The 26,973-nt window shown below is 50.9% G+C and overlaps 1 protein-coding gene across 1 annotated transcript in view; it reads right to left on the bottom strand.

Annotated features, from left to right (window-relative positions):
- The window catches only part of TOGARAM1 (TOG array regulator of axonemal microtubules 1), an 89,897-nt gene that overhangs the window by 16,171 nt on the left and 46,753 nt on the right, over window positions 1–26,973 (bottom strand). Inside the window, exons 12-18 of the mRNA XM_060261361.1 lie at window positions 22,418–22,574; window positions 18,512–18,589; window positions 16,613–16,751; window positions 13,665–13,770; window positions 11,219–11,454; window positions 8,943–9,101; window positions 7,247–7,373 (exon numbers count right to left, since the gene is read on the bottom strand). Of these exons, the coding sequence (XP_060117344.1) occupies window positions 7,247–7,373; window positions 8,943–9,101; window positions 11,219–11,454; window positions 13,665–13,770; window positions 16,613–16,751; window positions 18,512–18,589; window positions 22,418–22,574 (1,002 nt within the window). The remainder of the gene's footprint in view (window positions 1–7,246; window positions 7,374–8,942; window positions 9,102–11,218; window positions 11,455–13,664; window positions 13,771–16,612; window positions 16,752–18,511; window positions 18,590–22,417; window positions 22,575–26,973) is intronic.

Raw genomic sequence — 26,973 nt, 5'->3', positions numbered from 1 at the left:
GAACATCAGAAAATGTAAGAGAAACCATGTTGGATCAGGCCAATGGCCCATCCAGTCCGACACTCTGTGTCACACAGTGGCCCAAAAAACTAGGTGCCATCAGGAGGTCCACCGGTGGGGCCAGGACACTAGAAGCCCACCCACTGTACCCCCCCAAGCACCAAGAATCCAGAGCATCACTGCCCCAGACATAAGAAAATAAGGGAAGCCCTGTTGGATCAGGCCAATGGCCCATCCAGTCCAACACTCTGTGTCACATAAGAAAATAAGAGAAGCCATGTTGGATCAGGCCAGTGGCCCATCCAGTCCAAAACTCTGTGTCACATAAGAACATAAGAGAAGCCATGTTGGATCAGGCCAATGGCCCATCCAGACCAACACTCTGTGTCACACAGTGGCCAAAAAAAACCCACGGGCCATCAGGAGGTCCATCAGTGGGGCCAGGACACTAGAAGCCCTCCCACTGTTTCCTGCATGGAATCCTGTGGTCCTCTGCCACCGAGGAGAAAAACAGGTTGCTTACCTGTAACTGATGATCTTCGAGTGGTCATCTGTGCAGTCACACACATGGGTCTTGCCGCAGGCAACGGATCCATACCTCGGAGCTCCAATAGCTCGCCTATAACGTCTTTTGGCGCGCTTTCCTCCCGCTCTGGGGAGCAGGCAGCGACCGTGCATGCCTGGAGCGGGGGGAGAGCGCCCATTCCACTCAGTTTCTTCCAGCCGCCGCCGGCACTGACACTATACAAGGTTAAGGAACAATTACAAGAGGCCAGCAGCGGGGAAGGCTGGGTGGGCGTGTGTGACTGCACAGATGACCACTCGAAGATCATCAGTTACAGGTAAGCAACCTGTTTATCTTCTTCGTGGTCTCTGTGCAGTCCCACACATGGGTGACTAGCCAGCTAGATGACCTGGAGGAGGGTGCTGGTAAAGAAGAAAGTTAGTCACAGGAAGCAATCAGATCATATGTAATCACGCAATCAACCATCATGTGACATGGTATGCAGCGAAAAGATGGAAGCGAATGCACTCACCCCTGGCTTCAGTGGAAGATGGATCTGAGGACCGCTTGACCGAAGGAGGCGTCACGTCTCGCACGAACGTCCAGCGCATAATGGGAGACGAACGTGGATGGAGAGGACCAGGATGCAGCCGCACAAATGTCCTCTAGAGAAACGCCTTGTAGAAAGGCCGAAGACGTCGAGACCGCTCTAGTAGAGTGGGCCTTAAGGCCTTCGGGCAAAGGCTGTTTAGCCAGTTCGTAACACAACCTGATGGCACTGACTACCCACTTCGACAGACGTTGGGTAGAAATTTTAAGACCCTTGTGAGGGTTTCCATAGGCCACAAACAGGTTAGGGTCCTTACGGAAAGGTTGTGTACGGTCAAGGTAGAAGGATAAAGCCCTTCTAACGTCCAAGGAATGCAGGGCTCGTTGACCCTGGTCGGATGGGTTGGAGAAAAAGGTTGGTAGAGAAGTTGAGGTAGATAGGTGGAACTGGGAGACAACCTTCGGCAGGAACGCAGGGTCCGGTCGCAAAACAACTTTGTCCTTGTGGAAAATGGTGTAGGGAGGATCGTGGCGGAAGGCGCATAAGTCACTTGCCCGTTTGCCCGAGGTAAGGGCTACGAGCAATGCTGTCTTCCAGGAAAGAAGGTTGAGGTCTATGGTAGCCATAGGCTCAAAAGGGGGTTTCATCAGGCAGGAAAGGACTAACGATAAACTCCAAGTCGGAACAAAGGGCTTAACAGGTGGGTTGAGGTGCAACATGCCTTTAAGAAAGGACTTTGATAAAGGATGGGAGAACACAGTCTTGCCATCAATCGGATTGTGGAAAGCAGAAACTGCAGAAAGGTGAACCTTCAAGGAGGAATAACAGAGCCCCGATTTCTGTAGAGAAAGCAGGTAGTCCAGGATTAGGTTAAGTGGTGCCGATTCCGGCTGCAGATGGGAAGATGTCGCAAAGGAACAGAAGCGCTTCCATTTACGCTGATAAGAAAGTCTCGTGGAGGGCTTTCTTGCGTTGAGGATGACATTTGCTACCTCTGTTGAGAGGTAGGTGGATGTATTCTCCATGCAGCCAGGGCCAGGACTCGAGGGTTGTGATGGAGAATCTGACCGTTGGCTTGAGAAAGGAGGTCGCCCGCAGGAGGAAGTCGGTAGTAAGTGTGGCGTGACAGTTGGAGCAGCCGCGTGAACCACGGTTGCCGAGGCCACCATGGTGCAATGAGGATGCAATCTGTGCCATCCCGAGCTATCTTCACCAACACACGTGTCAGAAGAGGGGTCGGTGGAAAGAAGTAGTGAAGGGGACCTGTCCAATTGTGCAGAAATGCGTCGTTGCCCCTCCTGCAATAAAACTGAGGACACTTGGCATTGTTCCTGGATGCAAAGGCGTCCACCTTGGGTGTTCCGAAGCAACGGAAGATGCGCCGAAGGTAGATCGGATTGATGGACCATTCGTGGTCGTCTATGCGAATCCTGCTGAGGGAGTCGGCCAGAATATTCTCCACCCCGGGAAGATGAATGGCAGTCATGAATATGTTGTGCTTGACACACCATTCCCAGAGCAGCACGGCTATACGGCAGAGACGGAGGGATCTGGTTCCCCCTTGTTTGTTTATGTAATAAACAGTTGCCATATTGTCCGTTGAGATCTGGACATGTTGGCCCCTTATTAGTGGAAGAAATGATTGAAGAGCTCTGTGCACCGCGATCAGTTCTAAGCAGTTTATATGCATACGGCTCTCGGCGGTCGTCCAAAGTCCTCTGACAGTTTTGTCCTCTAGGTGGGCTCCCCATCCCCCCTTGGAGGCATCTGTTGTTATCGAGGCCGTCGGGGAAGGCGATAGAAACGGCTTGCCCTCGAGGAGATTGTTGGGTGCAGTCCACCACGTGAGAGATAGAAGCACTCTGTGCGGAATAGTGAGCAGAACAGCTTGAGATTGAGTTTGAGGGTGGTAAGCTCGGACAAACCATGTCTGTAGGTGTCGCATTCGCAGTCTTGCAAAAGGAAGGACAGATGTAGTAGCGGCCATAAGGCCCAGCAGGCGTTGGATGGTGAACGCAGACTGGAGAGGCTGTTGTTGAACTGACTTGGCTAGGGCAATAATAGTGTGTGCCCGGTCCTCGGGAAGGAAAGCTCGATGCAGGGAGGTGCAGAGAAGGGCGCCTATGAACTTGAGGTTCTGGGTAGGTGTTAGGTGCGATTTTGATGCATTTACGCGAAGGCCCAGGGAGCGCAGAAGAGTGAGAGCTGTGTCGAGATTGTGCTCCAATTGCTGTAGTGTCGGGGCCACCAGGAGCCAGTCGTCGATGTATGGGAAGACTGGGATGTTCCGAGTGCGAAGTGCAGCTGCCACAACCGCCATGCATTTGGTGAAAACGCGCGGCGCAGTGGAAAGGCCGAAAGGTAGGGACACATATTGGTAGTGGTCCGGGCCCATGGCAAATCGCAGATACTTCCGATGTTGAGGTCGAATGGTCACATGGAAGTAAGCGTCCTGAAGGTCTAGGGAAGCCATCCAGTAATTCCTGGGAATAAGGGGCAAGATGGACTGCAGGGAGATCATTCTGAACTTCCTGTATGTGATGTACTTGTTGAGCTTCCTTAGATCTAGAATGGGACGCTTTCCTCCATCCCTCTTGGGAACTAGGAAGTATCTTGAGTAGAAGCCTGTCCCCCGATGTAGGGGGGGAACGGGTTCGATGGCTTCCTTGTTGAGCAAGTCCAGAATCTCCTGACGGAGGAGAGGAGACGGAGGGGTAGCTGTGAAATAGTGGTAGCGAGGTGGAGAAATGAACTCGATTGCGTAACCTAGGCGCACGATGGTCAGCACCCAGGAATCGGTTGTTATCGAGTTCCAAATGGGAAGGAAAGGTGACAGGCGTGTTTGTAAGAATGGTTCGGGAAAGTCAAAGAGACTGTTTAGAAGGAAGGGAGGACTTTTTAGGCTGTTGTGACCGCGGCCTCTGTTGAAACTGAGATTTCTGCTGGCCAGTCTTCCTCTTCCAGAAATCAGGACGCTTAGGTGACCTTTGGCGCCTTTGAAAAGATGGTCTCCAGGGCTTTGCACGGTTGGACTGCTGGGAGAACGGTTGGGAAACTCCCAAGCGCTTAGCGCGCTTACGGCCGTCATCCACCGAGGCGAGGACCTCGTCAGTGGAAGCATGAAAAAGGCCGAGGCCATCAAAGGGAAGGTCCTCGATCTTTTGTTTAATGTCTGGTTGTAAATTTGTGGACCTCAGCCAGGCGTGGCGACGTAAGGCAACAGATGACGCAAAGACTCTAGAAGAGCAGGAGACAGCATGGCGTATGGTGTTAATCTGCTGCTTGGACACTCTAGAGAGTTCTGATACCAAGGCAGAGGCCGTTCTTTGGGAGGGTTCAGGAAGTGCGGGAATAAGAGGTGTAAATTGGTTGGCCAAGTTGAAGACGTAAGCCGAGAAATAGGCTAAGTAATTGTTTAGTTTAGAATTTGTAGAGGCAAGGTTGAACATCTTTCTTGCCAGGGTGTCCAATTTTCTGCCTTCGCGGTCAGGAGGTGTCGGATGTCTGGACGGCTTGGCCTTAGTTGCCGAATGTACGATAATCGAGTTGGGTGCCGGATGAGAGGCAAGAAACTTGGCTTCAGGAGCGTGAACTCTATAAAGAGAGTCAAAGCGTTTTGCGGTTGGTGGGACCGAGGCAGGCTTGTCCCAGGTTTCACGGAGGCCCTCGAGGTGCACCGGAAGCATAGGGAGCAAAGAGCCAGGTGGGAAGTCCGTTTGCACGAGGTCGTGTACAACATCCGAGACTTTAGGTGAGTCCGACGGAAGAGTAATGTTGAGGGCTTCGGCCATGGTGGTTATTAGATGGAGATAGGCCTTGGACGCATCTGACGGAGAAAGTCGAGGTTGTGGCACCGAGTCCGAGGCTACCGAGTCAGGGCGGTCCTCGGAGTCAGACGATGCTGACGATTCATGATCGGAGTGGGAATCGTCACCGGAAGGAGGATGTGAAGGCCGGATCGGGTCCGAAGGAACGGTCTTCGGTTCAACCGTCTGAGCGGGTTGGTCTGTGGGGGTGGAGACCGGCGGGGCAGTCGAGGCCGAGGCTGATGGAGTGCGCGGTCTAGCGTCCTCTGGCTGGTTGTGGTCCCGGGATCGCTGAAGCTCGGAGAGACGAGCGCATTCGCGAAGCCTATCACGGAGTCGAGGAGAATAGCGAGAGTAGTCAAGCTCTCGGATCCGATCCCGAGGATGGTCATGTTCTCGGGTCCGATCTTGATCGCGGGATCGAGAAGAGAGGTCACGGTCGAAGCCACGGCGTGACTCTCGGATCCGATCTCGAGAGTAATCACGGGGTCGAGGAGAAGAAAAGTCGCGGTCGAAACCTCGAGACCGTGGAGAATCGCGGAGGCGTCTGGAGAAGTCACGGAGTCGATCACGGGGTGCAGGAGAGTCCTCGTAACGGTAAGGGGAATAACCTGAACCTTCCAGAGATGGAGACCGAGAAGGGCGATGGGTACGAGAGTAGTAACGGTCATATCTTGGAGTGGCATAGTAGTCGCGGTAGTAATCCGAGGAATCGGAGTCTCGGCGCCGACGTGGTGATCTGGAGCGGCCCTTGATGAGCGGGGACCGGGATCGGGCTCGACGAGAGGGTGAGCGAGAGTGATCCTTGTTTGAGGCCTGAGCGGCTGAGTCCTTGTACAGGGGAGAAATCCCGATGTCTCGGAAGTCCTTATACAGGGGAGAAATCCCGATGTCTCGGAAGGATCCGATTCGAAGCGGAGGTTTAAGGTAGGTCTGCGTAGACTCGGCTGTGAGATCGGGTTCGAGAAAGTCGGTCGGGACCACGCTGTGCACTGAAGGCGAACGAGAGTGGACTGGAATGACCTCCACTGCTGTGGAAGTGTGAGGCGTCAGTTGGGGCATGTCTGTGATGACGTCCGACGGAACCGACAACTCAGGCGGAAGGGCAGGTCGTGCTGGAGCCGCAGGATCCATAGACGTCGAAGTCGAGGTTGGAGCCTGAGGCTTCTTAGGAGCCGAGTGCGAGTGGAGTTTCCTCGGAGCCGACTCGGCCGATCCGGAAGGACGAGATTTCTTGTGCGCCGGATCCGTAGATTCGAGATGGCGCGATTTTTTCGAAGCCTTATGGCCGGTCTCGGCGTGCTTCGAAGACTTTTTATCGGACTTGTGCCTCTGTTTGGAGAGAGACACGTCCACGTCCGTAGACGCCGAATCTCCCGCTTGCTGTTGGGGAGGCGGCGAGTCCGATGCGGGCATAGCCCTTAAGGACAATTCAATCAGGAAACTCCGGAGCCTTGCCGCACGGTTTTTCCGGGCCTGCTTTCCGAAGTTCGCACAATGAGGGCAGGAATCAACTCGGTGAGATTCGCCCAAGCAGAAAAGGCAGTGGCTGTGGCCGTCTGTAGTAGGGATTTTGGTCCCACAGCGCGTGCACTTTTTGAAAGTAACCTTCCCTTCCATGCGCTCCGGACAAGGGAGGGGGGGGAAGGGAGAAAAGGGGAAAGATAGCGCAGAAGCGGGTTTTTTTTTTTTTTTTTTTAAATTTTCCGGGACGAGCGAAGATATAAAAGAGAAAATACGATACCAGTTGAGGAAAAGGTGAAGAGATGTAGGTAAAGGACGAGCTAAGGAGGAACGCAGCGAGGAAGGTGTTGTCCGGGCGGCGGTAGGAAAGAAACTGAGTGGAATGGGCGCTCTCCCCCCGCTCCAGGCATGCGCGGTCGCTGCCTGCTCCCCAGAGCGGGAGGAAAGCGCGCCAAAAGACGTTATAGGCGAGCTATTGGAGCTCCGAGGTATGGATCCGTTGCCTGCGGCAAGACCCATGTGTGGGACTGCACAGAGACCACGAAGAAGATCTCCTGATCCCACCGTTGCAGCTCCTTACAGGATAACGGCCCTCAGAGACAAAACACAAGGCAGGTATTCCTTCCCTTTTGGGCTACATAGATGAAGCTGCCTTCTACTGACAGACCAATGATTAATCACAATCAGTATTGTCTACTCCGGCTGGCAGCCGCTCTCCACTGCCTCAGGCAGGGTCTTTCCAGTGACTTCCCGCCTGGTCCTTTCAAACTGGAGATGCAGCTGGGGATTGAACCTGGGGTCTTCTGCAGACCAAGCAGCTGCTCTACCCACAACGGTCAGACCTATTCCCAAAGTCCAACCCACCAACCCATGCGCATCACGTTTCAGGTATTACGTTTCCAAGAGAGCGTCGTGGTGTACCTTCTGCCTCAGACTGCTGAGAGTCTCTTTGACATAAGGCAAGTCCTTTGGCTGCACGTACTTTTCAAGCATCCTCTCAAAGTCGGCGTGTGTCATCAAGGAGAAGAGCATCTTTCGGCCGTAGTACCTGCAACCACCACAAATGAACACGCCTGTAAAGACAGCTTGACTGCGCACATACAAGGCTGGATTCCAACACTCTGTATCACACAAGAACATAAGAGAAGCCATGTTGGATCAGGCCAGTGGCCCATCCAGTCCAACACAATGTGTCTCATAAGAACATAAGAGAAGCCATGTTGGATCAGGGCAGTGGCCCATCCAGTCCAACACTCTGTGTATCATAAGAACATAAGAGAAGCCATGCTGGATCAGGCCAATGGCCCATCCAGTCCAACACTTTGTGTCACATAATAGAAGCACTGTTGGAGCAGGAAAATGGCCCATCCAGTCCAACACTCTGTGTCACATAAGAACATAAGAGAAGCCATGTTGGATCAGGCCAGTGGCTCATCCAGTCTAACACTCTGTGTCACATAAGAACATAGGAGAAGCCATGTTGGATCAGGCCAATGGCCCATCCAGTCCAACACTCTGTGTCACATAAGAACATAAGAGAAGCACTGTTGGAGCAGGCAAATGGCCTATCCAGTCCAACACTATGTGTCACATAAGAACATAAGAGAAGCCATGTTGGATCAGGCCAATGGCCCATCCAGTCCAACACTATGTGTCACATAAGAACATAAGACAAGCCCTGTTGGATCAGGCCAATGGCCCATCCAGTCCAACACTCTGTGTCACAGAAGAACATAAGAGAAGCCATGTTGGATCAGGGCAATGGCCCCTACAGTCCAACACTCTGGGTCACAAAAGAACATAAGAGAAGCTATGTTGGATCAGGCCAATGGCCCATCCAATGAAACACTCTGTGTCACACAGTGGCCAATAAACCAGGTGCCATCAGGAGGTCCACCAGTGGGGCCAGGACACTAGAAACCCTCCCACTGTTGCCCGCCCCCTCCCCCCCACAAGCACCAAGAATATAGAGCATCACTGTCCCAGACAGAGGGTTCCAACAATACACTGCGGCTAATAGCCACTGATGCACCTCTGCTCCATATTTTCATCCAACCCCCTCTTGAAGCTGTCTATGCTTGCAGCCACCACCACCATCTGATGTGGCAGTGAATTCCACACGTTAATCACCCTTTGGGTGAAGAAGTACTTCCTTTTATTTGTTTTAACCTGACTGCTCAGCAATTTCATTGAATGCCCACGAGTTCTCGTTTTGTGAGAAAGGGAGAAAAGGACTTCTTTCTCTATATACCACGCATAATCTTGTAAACCCTTCAGTCGACGTTTCCCCAAGCTAAAGAGCCCCAAGAGCCTTAACTAGAAATGCATGTTTCCATAGCTAGATTCGAATCCAGCAGCTCCATAAAAACCAGTAAGGTTTTCAAGGGTCACAGTTCCCTTTATCAGATACAAGAGAATTCTGGTCCCCAAAAGCCGCCCTGAGCCACTTGTGGGAAGGGCGGGATACAAATCATGAATTAAAAAAAAAATAAAATCTCACGGGCCTTTGAGGTGATACTGGACTAAGAGCTAGCTGTGATTCAGCAGACCACCATGGCTACCCTCCGCTCCCTTAGGGTTCAAAACACCAACCCTCCCTCGCTCTGCTCTGGCTGACCTTGTTTCCGGTGAGCCGTCTTGGACGAATTTGGCTACAGCAGGCAAAACCTTGTCGGTGACGTCCTTGATCCCAGACAAGACGCGCCCGGGCCCCATGTGCTCAACGACATCCGACAGATGCTGGGCTGCGCATCTTCTCACCGCTGTGTTCAGGTGGCTGGAAGGGCAAAGAACAAATCCTCAGGAGAAGCGTGAACGATGACCTCACCTCCTAACAGTGACTCTGAAAGCACCCCTTTGTCCCTGGTGTGTAGGCCAAAGCCGCTGCTAAGACCTAGAGGACTCATCTGGCCCAAAGCCGAAGCATGGAAGTCAAAAGAACAGGTCTGGCCAAGAGCAAGGTATATAACTTAGAAACAAAATTTTACACCACAGTATTCTTCACATATTTGGAATTATTTCACAATCCATTTTGCAATATACAAAGTTTATCTTTGTTTGTAGGACTTCCAGTTTGGTGCAGTGGTTAAGTGTGCGGACGCTTATCTGGGAGCTCCGGGTTTGATTCCCCACTCCTCCACTTGCACCTGCTGGAATGGCCTTGGGTCAGCCATAGCTCTCTTATCTGGGAGAACCGGGTTTGATTCCCCACTCCTCCACTTGCACCTGCTGGAATGGCCTTGGGTCAGCCAGAGCTCTCTTATCTGGGAGAACCGGGTTTGATTCCCCACTCCTCCACTTGCACCTGCTGGAATGGACTTGGGTCAGCCAGAGCTCTCTTATCTGGGAGAACCGGGTTTGATTCCCCACTCCTCCACTTGCACCTGCTGGAATGGACTTGGGTCAGCCAGAGCTCTCTTATCTGGGAGAACCGGGTTTGATTCCCCACTCCTCCTTTTGCAGCTGCTGGAATGGCCTTGGGTCAGCCAGAGCTCTCTTATCTGGGAGAACCGGGTTTGATTCCCCACTCCTCCACTTGCAGCTGCTGGAATGGCCTTGGGTCAGCCAGAGCTCTCTTCTCTGGGAGAACCGGGTTTGATTCCCCACTCCTCCCCTTGCACCTGCTAGAATGGCCTTGGGTCAGCCAGAGCTCTCTTATCTGGGAGAATCAGGTTTGATTCCCCACTCCTCCACTTGCAGCTGCTGGAATGGCCTTGGGTCAGCCAGAGCTCTCTTATCTGGGAGAACCGGGTTTGATTCCCCACTCCTCCTTTTGCAGCTGCTGGAATGGCCTTGGGTCAGCCAGAGCTCTCTTATCTGGGAGAACCGGGTTTGATTCCCCACTCCTCCACTTGCAGCTGCTGGAATGGCCTTGGGTCAGCCAGAGCTCTCTTATCTGGGAGAACCGGGTTTGATTCCCCACTCCTCCACTTGGACCTGCTGGAATGGCCTTGGGTCAGCCATAGTCCTGGCAGAGGTTGTCCTTGAAAGGGCAGCTGCTGTGACAGCCCTCTTAGCCCCACCCACCCCACAGGGTGTCTGTTGTGGGGGAGTAAGGGAAAGGAGATTGTGAGCCGTTCTGAGACTCTGTCCTTGAAAGGGCAGCTGCTGTGAGAGCTCTCTCAGCCCCACCCACCTCACAGGGTGTCTGTTGTGGGGGACGAAGGTAAAGGAGATTGTGAGCCACTCTGAAACTCTGAGATGCAGAGTATAGGGTGGGATATAAATGCAAAATCATCTTCTTCTTCTTCTTCCTGAAGTCCAATGCACCAATGGAGGCGTAACTGCAGTTCCCAAACCGGTGGGGCTGCTGCTTCCGTCCACTTTCAGAGAATCCTTTTCCAGGATCCAGCACGGCTCCACACTTCTATTTGTCTGGCCCTTTCGAGAGAAGCGAAGGACGGAGAGAAGTGTGGAGCCGTGCTTGATCCCTGGAGAGAAGCAGAGCAGGGCCAAACTGAAACCGTATCCCTTGGAGAGCTGCCTGCAGGAGGAGTCTCTGAACGTGGAAGGAAGCAGCCGTCCAGTGCAATCACACCTGCAGCGGTGCACTGGGCTTCAGGAACCACTACACAGAAATAGCATGCTTGACAGCCCCAAAGCTGACACCACCCACACGGCAGTCTGCCAGGCTCCTCTGCTGAACCAGCCTCACTGAGAGCACCCAAGGGGGTGATGGAAGAAGGGGGGGGCGCAGCGTGTGGCAGCTTGGGCAGGGCCATCTGCGGGGGGGGGGGGGGTGTTGTGCACGTGCCAGAGAGAAATGGGGCTCAGAACAGACTAATCAGAGCCCGTCTAAAAACAGGCTTCAACTACACTCTGCTCCAGATTCATTTGCCGAGCCGAGCTGCCTGGCGCAAGGGTCCCCTCTCGAAAGGACCTCTGGAGAGTTACCTTTGGCCTCCGTTGATGAGGGAAGCCAGAGCGCGGGCAGGAGTGGCGTTGTTTACCATGGCCTTCAGGGCTTTCTCGACGTCTTCCCGGATGAAGGTGTTGGACTCCCCGGCCTTGTGCAAGAGGACTTTGACCGTCCCGTCCAGCTCCTGGTCCAGGCTCTTCTTCAGGTGGCTGAACAGGTCGCCCAAACAAATGACCGCCGCTCGGGACACCACGGAGCGCAGGTTCTTCACCTGCAAGCCAGAAAGAGGCCCCTCAGCAAAAGGCAACTTTGAGTCAGCGCTCCAATGTCTCTAAAGTAAGATGGGTCTCGAATCTAGTTCTCCCTTTTTAGAATTTTCCAAACGGGGGCATTTAGAAAAGCTATGGAAAGAGTTGGGGGACGAGGGGAATTGTATTTTTAAAAAATTAGAAGCGAGGATAAGAGAACAACCTGTTCCCTTTACGTGGAATTGGGTTTCCGCCCGCTGCATTTCACATGGGACAGCTCAGGTTCCCCCAAAACACTCAAAGTTCCTGAAAGTGCCATTATGATCTATAGTCACTTTCTTCCAGCAGAGTCAGTTCCACTTCTGGCCACGTTCAACTCAATCTCATGTTCATGCAAGAATAAATCCCAGTGGATTATAGCTAGTGTTGGGGGGGGGGGGCGCGTGTTTTCCTTATTCCCCCCTCCCTCCCATTGTAATATCCAGAGTTATTCCTGTGGCACCCCTGAACCCTGGAGATGGTATTTTAGGGGGCAGAGGGAGCTGCAACAGGAAGGAGGAGATAGAAAAGTTCTGTCCTACAAGCAGAATTCACTGGATTCAACCCACTGCGCTTAAGTTCATCTCAGAACTATGAACCTGGCAAGAACACACCGCTGAAACCTGAGGGTCTGTGATACAGACAGCACTCCTTAAGAAGGATCAGACAGAAAACCAAAAGTTTAATCTTTTTGCCAAGCCCACAGTCAAACTGCAAATTAATTCACCTTCATTATGCAAAGGCAGTCAAGAGAAATGCCAGCATAAATTACTTCTGGCACATTACGCAAAACCACAGGCTGCCTGATGGGTTAGCTGAAAAACTGAGGAAATACCAGACTTTGGGAATGGCAAACAAAACAAAAGTGCCAGCAAGAATGCAAGGAGGCAACACCAGAGCTCCAGATGCCTCCATCATAAGAACATAAGAGAAGCCATGTTGGATCAGGCCAATGGCCCATCCAGTCCAACACTCTGTGTCACATAAGAGAAGCCATGCTGGATCAGGCCAATGGCCCCTCCAGTCCAACACTTTGTGTCACATAAGAACATTAAGAGAAGCCATGTTGGATCAGGCTAATGGCCCCTCCAGTCCAACACTCTGTGTTACATAAGAACATTAAGAGAAGCCATGTAGGATCAGGATAATGGCCCCTCCAGTGCAACACTCTGTGTCCCATAAGAGAAGCCCTGGTGGATCAGGCCAGTGGCCCCTCCAGTCCAACACTCTGTGTCACATAAGAACATAAGAGAAGCCATGTTGGATAAGGCCAATGGCCCATCCAGTCCAACACTCTGTGTCACATAAGAGAAGCCATGCTGGATCAGGCCAATGGCCCCTCCAGTCCAACACTTTGTGTCACATAAGAACATTAAGAGAAGCCATGTAGGATCAGGCCAATGGCCCCTCCAGTCCAACACTCTGTGCCAAACAGTGGCCAAAAAATCCAGGTTCCACCAGAAGGTCCATCAGTGGGGCCAAGACACTAGAAGCCCTCCCACTGTTTCCCCCCTCCCTCAAGCACCAAGAATACAGAGAATCACTGCCCCAGACATAAGAGAAGTCATGTTGGATCAAGCCAATGGCCCATCCAGTCCAACACTCTGTGTCACACAGTGGCCAAAAACCCCAGGTGCCATCAGGAGGTCCATCGGTGGGGCCAGGACACTAGAAGCCCTCCCACTGTGCCCCACCCCCAGCACAAGAATATAGAGCACCACTGCCCCAGACAGAGAGTTCCAACAATACTCTGTGGATGATAGCCACTGATGGAACTCTGCTCCATATATTTATCCATTCCCCTCTTGAAGCTGCCTATGCTTGTAGCCCCACCACCTCCTGTGGCAGTGAATTCCATGTGTTAATCACCCTTTGGGTGAAGAAGGACTTCCTTTTATCCATTCTAACCCAACTGCTCAGCAACTTCATCGAATGCCCACGAGTTCTCGTATTGTGAGAAAGGGAGAAAAGTACTTCTTTCTCTACTTTCTCCATCCCATGCATAATCTTGTAAACCTCTATCATGTCACCCCGCAATCGACGTTTCTCCAAGCTAAAGAGTCCCAAGCGTTTCAACCTTTCTTCATAGGGAAAGTGTTCCAACCCTTCAGTCATTCTAGTTGCCCTTCCCTGCACTTTTTCCAATGCTATAATATCTTTTCTACCGCAGAAGATCTGGGTGCGAACCTCTCACCTCCTGCACGACAGCCAGAGTGGTCTCATGGAGCTTTGCAGTCAGCGTGTCCGGGTGGTAGGCAGACAGGCACCTGATGGCATTAAGGCCTTCCATCTTCTTCTCCCTGCAAACGAGAACACAGAGCAAGCCATGCAGGTGAGGGCAGGGCAGGGCAGGGCAAGCCATAGAGACACAGAGACCCAGATGTCAATTTCAGAAGAACCTCAAAAGCCCAGAAATGTTTCAAAATGGTGTCCTCTGACTTTAAAGGCATTAGCCTTTGTCCAGGTCTCATTCTCGGCTTTTGAATTGGCGCAAGCAGAGACCGTGCAGCCCTGCTCCAGAGATGCCAATGCAGGGAAAAGAGCTTGAGAAGAAGAAGAAGATATTGGATTTATATCCCGCCCTCCACTCTGAAGAGTCTCAGAGCGGCTCACAGTCTCCTTTCCCTTTCTCCCCCACAACAGACACCTGTGAGGTAGGTGGGGCTGAGAGAACTCTCCCAGAAGCTGCCCTTTCAAGGACAGAGTCTCAGAGCGGCCTACAATCTCCTTTCCCTTCCTCCCCCACAACAGACACCCTTTGAGGTAGGTGGGGCTGAGAGGGCTCTCCCAGAAGCTGCCCTTTCAAGGACAGAGTCTCAGAGTGGCCTACAGTCTCCTTTCCCTTCCTCCCCCACAACACCCTTTGAGGTAGGTGGGGCTGAGAGGGCTCTCCCAGAAGCTGCCCTTTCAAGGACAGAGTCTCAGAGTGGCCTACAGTCTCCTTTCCCTTCCTCCCCCACAACAGACACCCTTTGAGGTAGGTGGGGCTGAGAGGGCTCTCCCAGAAGCTGCCCTTTCAAGGACAGAGTCTCAGAGTGGCCTACAGTCTCCTTTACCTTCCTCCCCCACAACAGACACCCTGTGAGGTGGGTGGGGCTGAGAGGGCTCTCCCAGAAGCTGCCCTTTCAAGGACAGAGTCTCAGAGTGGCCTACAATCTCCTTTCCCTTCCTCCCCCACAACAGACACCCTGTGAGGTGGGTGGGGCTGAGAGGGCTCTCCCAGAAGCTGCCCTTTCAAGGACAGAGTCTCAGAGTGGCCTACAGTCTCCTTTCCCTTCCTCCCGCACAACAGACACCCTTTGAGGTAGGTGGGGCTGAGAGGGCTCTCCCAGAAGCTGCCCTTTCAAGGACAGAGTCTCAGAGTGGCCTACAATCTCCTTTCCCTTCCTCCCCCACAACAGACACCCTTTGAGGTGGGTGGGGCTGAGAGGGCTCTCCCAGAAGCTGCCCTTTCAAGGACAGAGTCTCAGAGCGGCCTACAATCTCCTTTACCTTCCTCCCCCACAACAGACACCCTTTGAGGTGGGTGGGGCTGAGAGGGCTCTCCCAGAAGCTGCCCTTTCAAGGACAGAGTCTCAGAGCGGCCTACAATCTCCTTTACCTTCCTCCCCCACAACAGACACCCTGTGAGGTGGGTGGGGCTGAGAGAACTCTCCCAGAAGCTGCCCTTTCAAGGACAGAGTCTCAGAGCGGCCTACAATCTCCTTTCCCTTCCTCCCCCACAACAGACACCCTGTGAGGTGGGTGGGGCTGAGAGGGCTCTCACAGCAGCTGCCCTTTCGAGGACAACCTCTGCCAGAGCTCTGGCTGACCCAAGGCCATTCCAGCAGGTGCAAGGGGAGGAGGGGGGAATCTGAGGAGCCCTTCACAGAAGCAAGGCAAGAGCTACGAGTGGAATGTGTCAAAGAGAGTTCCAGAGGGTAGCCTTGCTGGTCTGTGGGAGAAGAGACAGGATTGCATCCAGTAGCTCTTAAGAGACCAGCAAGATTCTTTTGGCGTAGAGCAGGGGTGGTCAAAACGTGGCTCAAGAGCTACATGTGGCTCTTTCACACACATTGTGTGGCTCTTGAAGCCCCCGCTGCCCCGTCAGCTGGCTCAGAGAAGGCATTTGTCTCTTCAAATCAAGCCAGCCAGCAACTTGGAGAATGGATTTGAAGTTAAAAGACGCTTTCTTTCCACTCTCATATGGACATATGAAGCCGCCTTCTACTGGATCAGACCCTGGGTCCATCAAAGTCAGTACTGTCTACTCAGACTGGCAGCGGCTCTCCAGGGTCTCCAGCTGAGGTTTTTCACGCCTATTTGCCTGGACCTTTCTTAGTTGGAGATGCCGGGGATTGAACCTGGGACCTTCTGCTTTCCAAGCAGATGCTCTGCCACTCAGCCACCGTCCCTCCCCTAATAACAGAACCTATGAAGCTGCCTTCTACTGAATCAGAACCTTCTCAGCCCATCAAAGTCAGTCTTGTCTACTCAGACTGGCAACGGCTCTCCAGAGTCTCAGGCTGAGGTTTTTCATGCCTCTTTGCCTGGACCCTTTTGAGTTGGAGATGCCAGGGATTGAACTTGGGACCTTCTGCTTTCCAAGCAGATGTTCTACCACTGAGCCACCATCCCTCTCCCTCCCTCCTCCCTCCATTTTCCTTCCTTCCTTCCAACATCTGACGTTCATGTCTTGCAGCTCTCCGGCATCTGATGTTTATTCTATGTAGCTCTTACGTTAAGCCAATTTTGGCCACACCCAGCACAGAGACTCAAATCGAGCTGTTTCACTGCACGCTGACACGGCTGCCCTCTGAAACGACCTTCTGAGTTTAGATCTGAGTCCAGTAGCACTTGAGAGAAAACAGGATTTTGGGTGGGGGGGAGGAGCTTTCAAGAGACGAAGATCTCTTTGTCAGATACTCCCTTCATCAGGCAGGTCTCTGACAAAAGGAGCTTTGCCTCTTGAAAGTTCCTGTCCTGAAAATTTTATTGGTGTCTAAGGTGCTCCTGGAACAGAATCCAGCTATTAAAAACCAAGATGCCTTTCCCCATCCCTGGCCCCCACTCTAGACGCTCAGGATGGGAAAGATGGCTTCCTTTTGGGCCCTAACGGAAGCCCTGGGATGATGGAAAGAGGACTTGGCCCCACGCACATACCAGTCGTCATCGGCGAGATATTGCAGCGCTTCTGAAAGAGCCGCTTCCGGCTTGGAGAAAGGTCTCAGTTCCGTGGGTCCCATGATCTCTGTGCTGCGTGCCATCAACAGAGTCCCGTCCCTGAACGGCATCCGTGGGCCTGCGGATATTGCACCTGTGAGGTCGCTGCGTGGCTTGACCCGAAATGACTGAGGAACTTCCACAGTCTGAAGATGCTGGCTGACACCCTACCCAACAAGGGGGCAGATTCACGGCTGCGGTGGGCTGGACGCTGTCACACCACCAGGCAACAAGGAGAACCCAAACCCACCACTTTAGAAAAGCTTACAGAGGGATGCACATCCTAGCTGTACTTGAAGAACCATAAAATGATAAGAGTTGGAAGGGACCTCCAGGGTCATCTAGTCCAACCCCCTGAATAATGCAGGAAACTCACAAATACCTAACCCTAAAGTCACAGGGTCTGCATTGCTCTCATATGGCCATCTAGCCTCTGCTTAAAAACCTTCAAGGAAGGAGAGCTCACCACCTCCCATGGAGGAAGTCTGTTCCACTGAGGAATCGCTCTAACCGTCAGGAAGTTCTTCCTAATGTTGAAGCAGAAACTCTTTTGGTTTAATTTCAATCCACTGGTTCTGATCCTACTTTCCGGGCCCACAGAAAATAATTCCACACCATCCTCCAGATGACAGCCCTTCAAGTACTTGAAGATGGTGATCATATCACCTCTCAGCTGCCTTCTCGTGAGGCTAAACATCCCCAGCTCCTTCAACCTTTCCTCATAGGACTTGGTCTCCAGACCCCTCACCATCTTCGTTGTCCTCCTCTGGACCCGTTCCACCTTGTCTATATCCTTCTTAAAATGTGGTGCCCAAAACGGAACACAATACTCCAGGTGAGGTCTTACCAGAGCAGAGTAAAGCGATACCATCACATCACGTGACCTGGACACTATACTTCTGTTGATACAGCCCAAAACTGCATTGGCCATTTTAGCCGCCGCATCACACTGTTGACTCATGTTCAGCATATGGTCCACTAAGACCCCGAGATCCTTTTCGCAGAGACTACTGGCAAGACAAGTCTCCCCCATCCTATAACCATGCATGGGATTTTCCCCACCTAAATGCAGAACTTTACATTTATCCCTGTTAAAATTCAAAGAAGTGAGCAGTGACTCACAAAAGCTCCTCCCCCGCCACAAATTTTGTTACTCTTTAAGGCACTCCTGGACTCTGGTTCGTTTCTACATGCTGAGGTCTATGGCTGTTTGGGAATCCACTCCCCCCCATGGCCCTTCAGTCTAGGGCACAACGTAGTGCCCGTGGAAGCCATGGAGGAGGAAGAAGGAGAAGACTGGCTCTATACCCTGCCCTTCCCTTGGAATGGCTTACAATTTCCTTCCTTTCCTCTCCCCACAACAGACACCCTATGAGGTGGGTGGGGCTGAGAGAGCCCTTTCGAGAACAGCTCTGAGAGAACTGTGGCTGACCCAAGATCACACCAGCAGCTGCAAGTGGAGGAGTGGGGAATCAAACCCGGTTCCCCAGACTGGAGTCCATTGCCCTTAACCACTACACCAAACTGGCTCCCCTATTGCTTATGCAGAAGTAAATCCCAGTGGATTGCAGCCAGCGTGCACGAACGGTTTCTGAATGGCTACTGGAGAGTTGATTGGCTGTGCAGACATTTAACAACACTGCTTTGCCACCACAGCACAAAAATCTTCCCAGTGTGACTGGCCACGCGTAGCAGAGAGGTCAGCTGCCACCTCCAATCATACTGCGCAAGAATACCAGAAGTGCCCACAGGCTCAAAAACACTGGAGACCCGCACTCTACGGGCTGTCCTCCGTTGCAACAGCACACACGCCCCCTTGGCCGCACTGCAAAGCCTTACCTGATTCTCCAGCGACTGCAGGCTGCGTTCGCTTCACACTCGAGGTTCTCTTCAACAGTGGAGTGAAGGGTGTATTTCCTAGGGGCAAAGAACCAGCGTTGGTTTCTGGCACTTCCCGTGATTACTTAAAGGGCTGCCTGGCATTGGTTTTAATCTCCGGAAATCAAAGGGAAATAATAATAGATCAAAACATCAAATGTTGAATAGCACAAAAAAGGAAAAACATTTGGACATGACTGTCCTCTTCAAGTTTCTAAAGGGCTGTCCCTTAGGGGAATCAAAGAATCCTAGAGTTGGAAGGGACCTCCAGGGTCATCTAGCCCGACCCCCTGCACAATGCAGGGAACTCAGAAATACCTCCCCCTAAATTCACAGGATCTTCATTGCTGTCAGATGGCCATCTAGCCTCTGCTTAGAGACCCCCAAGGAAGGAGAGCCCACCACCTCCTGAAGAATCCTAAAATCCTAGTTGGAAGGGACTTCCAGGGTCATCTAGTCCAACCCCCTGCACAGTGCAGGAAACCAACAAACACCTCTCCCTAAACTTACAGGATCATCATTGCTGTCAGATGGCCATCTAGCCTCTGTTGAAAAACCTCCAAGGAAAGAGAGCCCACCACCTCCCAAGAAGGAAGGAAGGAACACTGAGGTCCATCAGTGGCTATTAGCCGCAGTGTGTGTGTGTGTGTGTGTGTGTATATATATATATATATATATATTTGGCCGCTGTGTGACACAGAATGTTGGACTGGATGGGCCATTGGCCTGATCTAACATGGCTTCTCTTATGTTCTTATGCTCTAACAGTCATAAAATCATAGAATCCTAGAGTGGGAAAGGGACCTCCAGGGTCATCTAGTCCAACCCCTGCACAAGGCAGGAAACTCACAAATCCCTCCCCCTAAATTCACAGGATCCTCATTGCTGTCAGATGGCCATCTAGCCTCTGTTGAAAAACCTCCAAGGAAGGAGAGCCCACCACCTCCCGAGGAGGAAGCCTGTTCCACTGAGGAACTGCTCTAACGGTCAGGAAGTTCTTCCTAATGTTGAGCCGGAAACTCTTTTGATTTAATTTCAACCCACTGGTTCTGGGGAACAGAAAACAATTCACGACCCTGCAGATGGGAAAGACTGCTCTAGATGACGGCCCTTCAAGTACTTCTTCCAACCACCTCTCGGCGGTTCCTGTTGGGAGCAGAGGAGAGGACTCGCAATAATGGGTTTAAATTAAGGGCGGGAAGGTACCAGCCTGACCTGAGGAAAAACTTTTCTTTTTACAGTCAGAGCTGTTCAAAAGGGAATCAGCTACCTAGGGAGGTGGTGAGCTTCCCCTCACTGTAGTCTTTAAGCAGTGGCTGGACGAACACTGGCCAGAGATGCTCTATGATTCTATGGATAACGGAAAGGAGTTATACGGTTCCTGCGGCATTTATTGACTTTGAAAGAACATTTCAGATTCATCCATTGTAAAGGCAGCACAAGGAAGGAACACCGAACCTAGCTCCCCCAACAGACATAACGAACCTCTCTGGAACCTAGCCCTGGCGCCTTCCTAATTGTAAGAGAACAGAAGAACATAAGAGAAGCCCTGTTGGATCAGGCCAAAGGCCCATCCAGTCCCACACTCTGTGTCACATAAGAGAAGCCATGTTGGATCAGGCCAATGGCCCCTCCAGTCCAACACTCTGTGTCACATGAGAACATAAGAGAAGCCCTGTTGGATCAGGCCAGTGGCCCCTCCAGTCCAACACTCTGTGTCACATGAGAACATAAGAGAAGCCCTGTTGGATCAGGCCAGTGGCCCCTCCAGTCCAACACTCTGTGTCACATAAAAACATAAGAGAAGCCCTGTTGGATCAGGCCAGTGGCCCCTCCAGTCCAACACTCTGTGTCACATAAGAACATAAGAGAAGCCCTGTTGGATCAGGCCAGTGGCCCCTCCAGTCCAACACTCTGTGTCACATGAGAACATAAGAGAAGCCCTGTTGGATCAGGCCAGTGGCCCCTCCAGTCCAACACTCTGTGTCACATAAGAACATAAGAGAAGCCATGTTGGATCAGGCCAGTGGCCCATCCAGTCCAACACTCTGCGTCACATAAGAACATAAGAGAAGCCCTGTTGGATCAGGCCAGTGGCCCACCCAGTCCAACACTCTGTGTCACATAAGAACATAAGAGAAGCCCTGTTGGATCAGGCCAGTGGCCCCTCCAGTCCAACACTCTGTGTCACATAAGAACATAAGAGAAGCCCTGTTGGATCAGGCCAATGGCCCCTCCAGTCCAACACTCTGTGTCACATAAGAACATAAGAGAAGCCCTGTTGGATCAGGCCAGTGGCCCCTCCAGTCCAACACTCTGTGTCACATAAGAACATAAGAGAAGCCCTGTTGGATCAGGCCAGTGGCCCCTCCAGTCCAACACTCTGTGTCACATAAGAACATAAGAGAAGCCCTGTTGGATCAGGCCAATGGCCCCTCCAGTCCAACACTCTGTGTCACATAAGAACATAAGAGAAGCCCTGTTGGATCAGGCCAATGGCCCCTCCAGTCCAACACTCTGTGTCACATAAGAACATAAGAGAAGCCCTGTTGGATCAGGCCAGTGGCCCCTCCAGTCCAACACTCTGTGTCACATAAGAACATAAGAGAAGCCATGTTGGATCAGGCCAGTGGCCCCTCCAGTCCAACACTCTGTGTCACATAAGAACATAAGAGAAGCCATGTTGGATCAGGCCAGTGGCCCACCCAGTCCAACACTCTGTGTCACATAAGAACATAAGAGAAGCCCTGTTGGATCAGGCCAGTGGCCCCTCCAGTCCAACACTCTGTGTCACATAAGAACATAAGAGAAGCCATGTTGGATCAGGCCAGTGGCCCCTCCAGTCCAACACTCTGTGTCACATAAGAACATAAGAGAAGCCCTGTTGGATCAGGCCAGTGGCCCACCCAGTCCAACACTCTGTGTCACATAAGAACATAAGAGAAGCCCTGTTGGATCAGGCCAGTGGCCCACCCAGTCCAACACTCTGTGTCACATAAGAACATAAGAGAAGCCATGTTGGATCAGGCCAGTGGCCCCTCCAGTCCAACACTCTGTGTCACATAAGAACATAAGAGAAGCCATGTTGGATCAGGCCAATGTCCCATCCAGTCCAACACTCTGTGTCACAGAAGAACATAAGAGAAGCCCTGTTGGATCAGGCCAGTGGCCCCTCCAGTCCAACACTCTGTGTCACATAAGAACATAAGAGAAGCCATGTTGGATCAGGCCAGTGGCCCCTCCAGTCCAACACTCTGTGTCACATAAGAACATAAGAGAAGCCATGTTGGATCAGGCCAATGGCCCCTCCAGTCCAACACTCTGTGTCACATAAGAACATAAGAGAAGCCATGTTGGATCAGGCCAGTGGCCCCTCCAGTCCAACACTCTGTGTCACATAAGAACATAAGAGAAGCCATGTTGGATCAGGCCAATGTCCCATCCAGTCCAACACTCTGTGTCACATAAGAACATAAGAGAAGCCATGTTGGATCAGGCTAATGGCCCATCCAGTCCAACACTCTGTGTTACACAGTGGCCAAAAAACCCAGGCACCATCAGGAGGTCCACCAGTGGGGCCAGAACTCCAGAAGCCCTCCCACTGTGCCCCCCAAGCACCAAGAAGACACAGCATCCCTGCCCCAGACGTAAGAACAAAAGAGAAGTCCTGCTGGATCAGGCCAATGGCCCATCCAGTCCAACACTCTGTGACACACAGTGGCCAAAAAAAAACAGGTGCCATCAGGAAGTCCATCAGTGGGGCCAGGACACCACCCCCCCAAGCACCAAGAATACACCAAGAATCTTGGGAAGCCACATGAAAAGTTATCTTTAAGATTTAAAAACAAACAAACAAACATGGATTACTAGCTTCTGGTGCCATCTTTTCAGAGTCGTTTTGCTTAAAGAGTTCCCAGGAGCTCAGTTCCTTTCTTTCGAGGTCTCCAACTTCCTGATGCTCTTTCTCCTCTTTCTTTTTCTGTCTCATTTTTTCCCGTGCAGATTTGGATAGGGCCACTTTCACCTGTGCAGAAGAGTAAAGTGAATATTCACGAGAGAAAGAATACCAGCACCAAATCCCCCCTCTCCTTCCAGCCATAATTTCTCCCCCCTTTTTAGAGAAATGCCCCTCTAACTCAAAAGAACAGCGGATTGAGAGCTCCTTCAACAAGCTGATGTCTAAAGGAACAACCACCTGATGCGCTTCCTTTCACTTTACATTAGTCCAGTGCACTTTGAATGGTGCCACTGACACATTTCGGGAATGCCCGACTGAGCGGTTAATAGCTGCAGAGGAGTTTAAAAGCAGCTGCTGGGCAGACACTTGAACCCAAAGGATGGCCACGTCTCGCTTCCTTATGCTGCCAGGGAACCTTCATCTGGCACAGCCAAAAGGGGTGTCCACAAAAGATAGGCTTGCCAAGTCCAATTTAAGAAATATCTGAGGACTTTGGGGGTGGAGCCAAGATCAAGGCTGTGACAAGCATCATTGAACTCCAAACGGAGTTCTGGCCATCACATTTAAAGGGACGGCACACCTCTTCAATGCCTTCCTTCCATAGGAAATAATGAAGGATAGGGGCACCTTCTTTTGGGGCCTCATAGAATTGGACCCCTTGGTCCAATCGTTTTGAAACTTGGGGGATATTTTGGGGAGAGGCACTAGATGCTATATTGAAAATTTGGTGCATCTACCTCAAATAACAGGCCCCCCCCCCAGAGCCCCAGATACCCATGGATCAATTCTCCATTATTTTCTATGGGAATAAATCTCCATAGGGAATGATAGAGTTCCCAGCAGACATTTCCCTCCCCTCCCCACCGCTTTCTGACAACCCTGAGGCGGAGGGGGGGGGGGTGTCTCCAAACCGGGGGGGGGGGGAAGGGGGATCCCCTGCCCCCACCTGGGGATTGGAAACCCTAACAAAAGACCATTTGCATGCGCCAGGCTTAACTTGCAGGGCTCGCCTCTCCTAGCCGCTGATGTGTGCCCAAGAACACAGATTCAGAGTCCAAATTTAAGGTGATGTTTTTGACCACTGTGGAGAAACACCATTTTAGGCCCGTGGTTGTCTGGGAGTTGGCTAGAGGAGTCTATAAAACTCTAGGCAAGGCTTTGGCCTAGTCTATTCCTCCTCTCCTGTCTGGGAACAGCAATTCTGAGGCCTCCTAGAGAGACAGGAATTCTGTCAGGCTGGTCTCCCAGAATGCTGCAGGAGGGAAAACCAGTTCCTGGGTGGGAACTGGGTTTGATATTAAGAGATTTTGGGAGGGAAAAGGAGTTTGATTTGAGTCTTGGTGGTGGGTGAGTCGGTTCTCGATGGTATGGTCAGGGCCAGTTCTATTAGGGTTGCCAAGTCCAATTCAAGAAATATCCGGGGACTTTGGGGGTGGAGCCAGGAGACATTGGGGTGGAGCCAGGAGCAAGGGTGTGACAAGCATAATTGAACTCCAAGGGAGTTCTGGCCATCACATTTCAAGGGGCTGCACATCTTTTAAATGCCTTCCTTCCATAGGAAATAATGAAGGATAGGGGCACCTTCTTTGGGGGCTCATAGAATTGGACCCCCTAGTCCAATCTTTTTGAAACTTAGGGAGTATTTTGGGGAGAGCCACTGAATACTATACTGAAAATTTTGTGCCTCTACCTCAAAAAACAGAGCCCCCAGAGCCCCAGATACCCGTGGATCAATTCTCCATGATTTTCTATGGGAATAAATCTCCATAGGGAATAATAGAGTTCCCAGCAGACATTTCCCTCCCCTCCCCCCGCTTTCTGATGACCCTGAAGCGCGGGGAGGGCCTCCAAACCCGGGGATCCCCTGCCCCCACCTGGGGATTGGCAACCCTAAGTTCTATATTGGGGAAAGAAGGAGCGTTTATCCCTACTTTAATTTATTGCTTGTGTTCACATTTAAAAATGCCTGCAAATAGTTGCTTGTTTTAAATAAATGTTTTATTTGTTGAAAAGGTCATCCCCTCTGTACCACCTAGTTTCCCCAACCGCCTTAGACCACGCTACTGCAAGAGGGGAGTCCAGGGAAGATGCAATTGGCAAGGGTGCCAATCCTCCAGGGGTCTCCCGAAGAAGGACTGTGGTCTCTGTGTTAACCAGGTGCTGGGTTGGCAGAGGACCTTGGGGCCACAGAACTGGCAGGAAGGGGATTGAGAGTCCTGTTCCTCTCAGTCAGGAACCCCTCAATTGAGCTGGGGGTGGCAGCGTGCCCTAGTGGTGGGAAGAAGATAAACTCCCTTCAGGAGTTAGCAACTCAGAAGGGAGTTGGACGGGACTGGTTCCGAAGTCAAAATCGGGCTGGTTCTGCCACAACCACTAAAGCCCAGCATGTCCAGGGACTGGGGTACCTGCAGAACCGTCTTCTTCCCCCATCCGTACTTTCCTGCCTGGGAATTAAGATCGGAGAGAGTGGCCGTCTTGACTGCCCACCAACAAAACAAGCTCATTTGGTGCCCACACAAGAAAGAACCCCTCCGAGGAAGGGAGTCTGGCTCTCTCACTTTTGGAGGCAGCTGAAGACTGTTGCATTTATTTATTATTTATTATTTGTTTACTACTTTCAATTTCTATCCCGCCCTCTCCACAAGCAGACTTATTTTGGATGGCATTTGACTAATTTGGTTTTGATTCACTGGTACTCCTGAGATTTTAAATTGTGGTTCTTTTAGAGTTCTCTTTTTTTTTAAGCTGTTTTATTTGCATTGTAAGCCACCTTGAGTTCTACAACATAGGAAGGTGGAAAAGAAATGTTTAAAATCAATATATAAATTGTCGCAGGGCCACAATACGCATGGGGCATTATTCACTCTCAGGGGCTGTGCCCAGGGCTTCTCCTTTTGTAGCAGGAGCTCCTTTGCATATTAGGCCACACACCCCTGATGTAGCCAATCCTCCAAGAGCTTAGAGGGCTCTTCTTACAGGGCCGGCTGTAAGCTCTTGGGGGATTGGCTACATCAGGGAGTTGTGGCCAATGTCCCCTCAAAGCTGCAGAGCCTTGCGAGCAAAAATTCTACTTTATGAGCAACTAGCAAAGTTGTGAGCTCCCGCATAAACGACTGTGCTCTGAGGCCATTTTTTTCCTGCGCTAAGACAAAAATGTGTGAGCGGGAGGCTAAAAATCTGTGAGCTGGCTCACGCTAACTCAGCTTAGAGGGAACACTGGTTGTGGCCTAATATGCAAAGGAGTTCCTGCTACAAAAAAGTTAGGAAGTCTTTATTTCCTAAAATCGATCGATTGATTCGTTAATTTGTTTGGCAAGGAAAGAAGCCAAGGATCAAACGGAAGATTTTAATAGATAAGCGAGAAAACGGTGGTCTAGGTCTCCCAAACTGGGAAACATATCATACTGCATGCGTAGTTCTTTGGTTAAAAGATTGGAGAATAAATGAATTTTAGCCTTAGAGGGCTGCGACCTACAGGCAGGTTGGCATGCCAACCTATGGTACATGGGGAAGACCCAAAAATATTTCACTAATCATCTAATCCGCAAGGCGTTATATGACGCTTGGTTAAAGATAAAAGGGAAGATATATAACAAAACACCAAGGTGGATATCACCAGAGGAAGCCTCAATCCAGCCGCAATTATGGAATTTTAACAGGGTTATTAGATACAAGGATCTATTAGATGATAATGATAAAATGAAAGGGAAGGAAGAGCTGGATGCTGCTGGGATAAAAATACACTGGCGGGAGATTATGACAAAATATAATAAGGATAAAATAAGAGGGTTTACTAAAGATAATTTTGATTTCGATAAAATACTATATACGGATAAAAACAAGGTTATTAAAAAGGTGTACAATTATTTGACTCAAATAAAACTAGAAGATGAAATTGTGAAAGATACTATGATTAGATGGGCTAAAAATTTAGAAAGGAATGTTAATTTAGACCAGTGGTCCCATTTTTGGAAGCTAAACTACAAGACTTTCAAACCAGTCAATTATAGAGAAAATTTCTTCAAATTATTTCATCGATGGCATATCACTCCGATACAGTTATCTAAAATTAATCCAAAGATTTCACCTCTTGTGTTGGAAATGTGGAGAAAAGATACCTACTATCATATTTGGTGGTTGTGTAAAGTAGCAAAAAAATTTTGGGCTAAAATTCATAGATTGTTAAAAGAAATTTTAAATACAAATATACCATTAAAACCGGAGATGATGTTATTATCGCTAGTGAGAAGCGAGATCCCACAGGAGGATGAATATTTAACAATCTATATTCTTACGGCGGCACGAATTTCGTTCGCTAAGTATTGGAGACAGGAAACATGCCCACCTCAGGAGGAGATAAAATTTTACATGCCGCTGAGATGGATATTTTATCTAATCGGTTGAAAGGGGTGCCGAATTGTGATACGCTTAAAAACTGGGGAAAATTTTATAATTGGATGAAGAA

Source organism: Heteronotia binoei, chromosome 21 (genome assembly GCF_032191835.1).
Source record: "Heteronotia binoei isolate CCM8104 ecotype False Entrance Well chromosome 21, APGP_CSIRO_Hbin_v1, whole genome shotgun sequence".
In the NCBI taxonomy this organism is placed as follows: domain Eukaryota; kingdom Metazoa; phylum Chordata; class Lepidosauria; order Squamata; family Gekkonidae; genus Heteronotia; species Heteronotia binoei.
The sequence above is the reverse complement of the archived record's forward strand: the minus strand, read 5'-3'. Positions and strand labels throughout refer to the sequence as shown.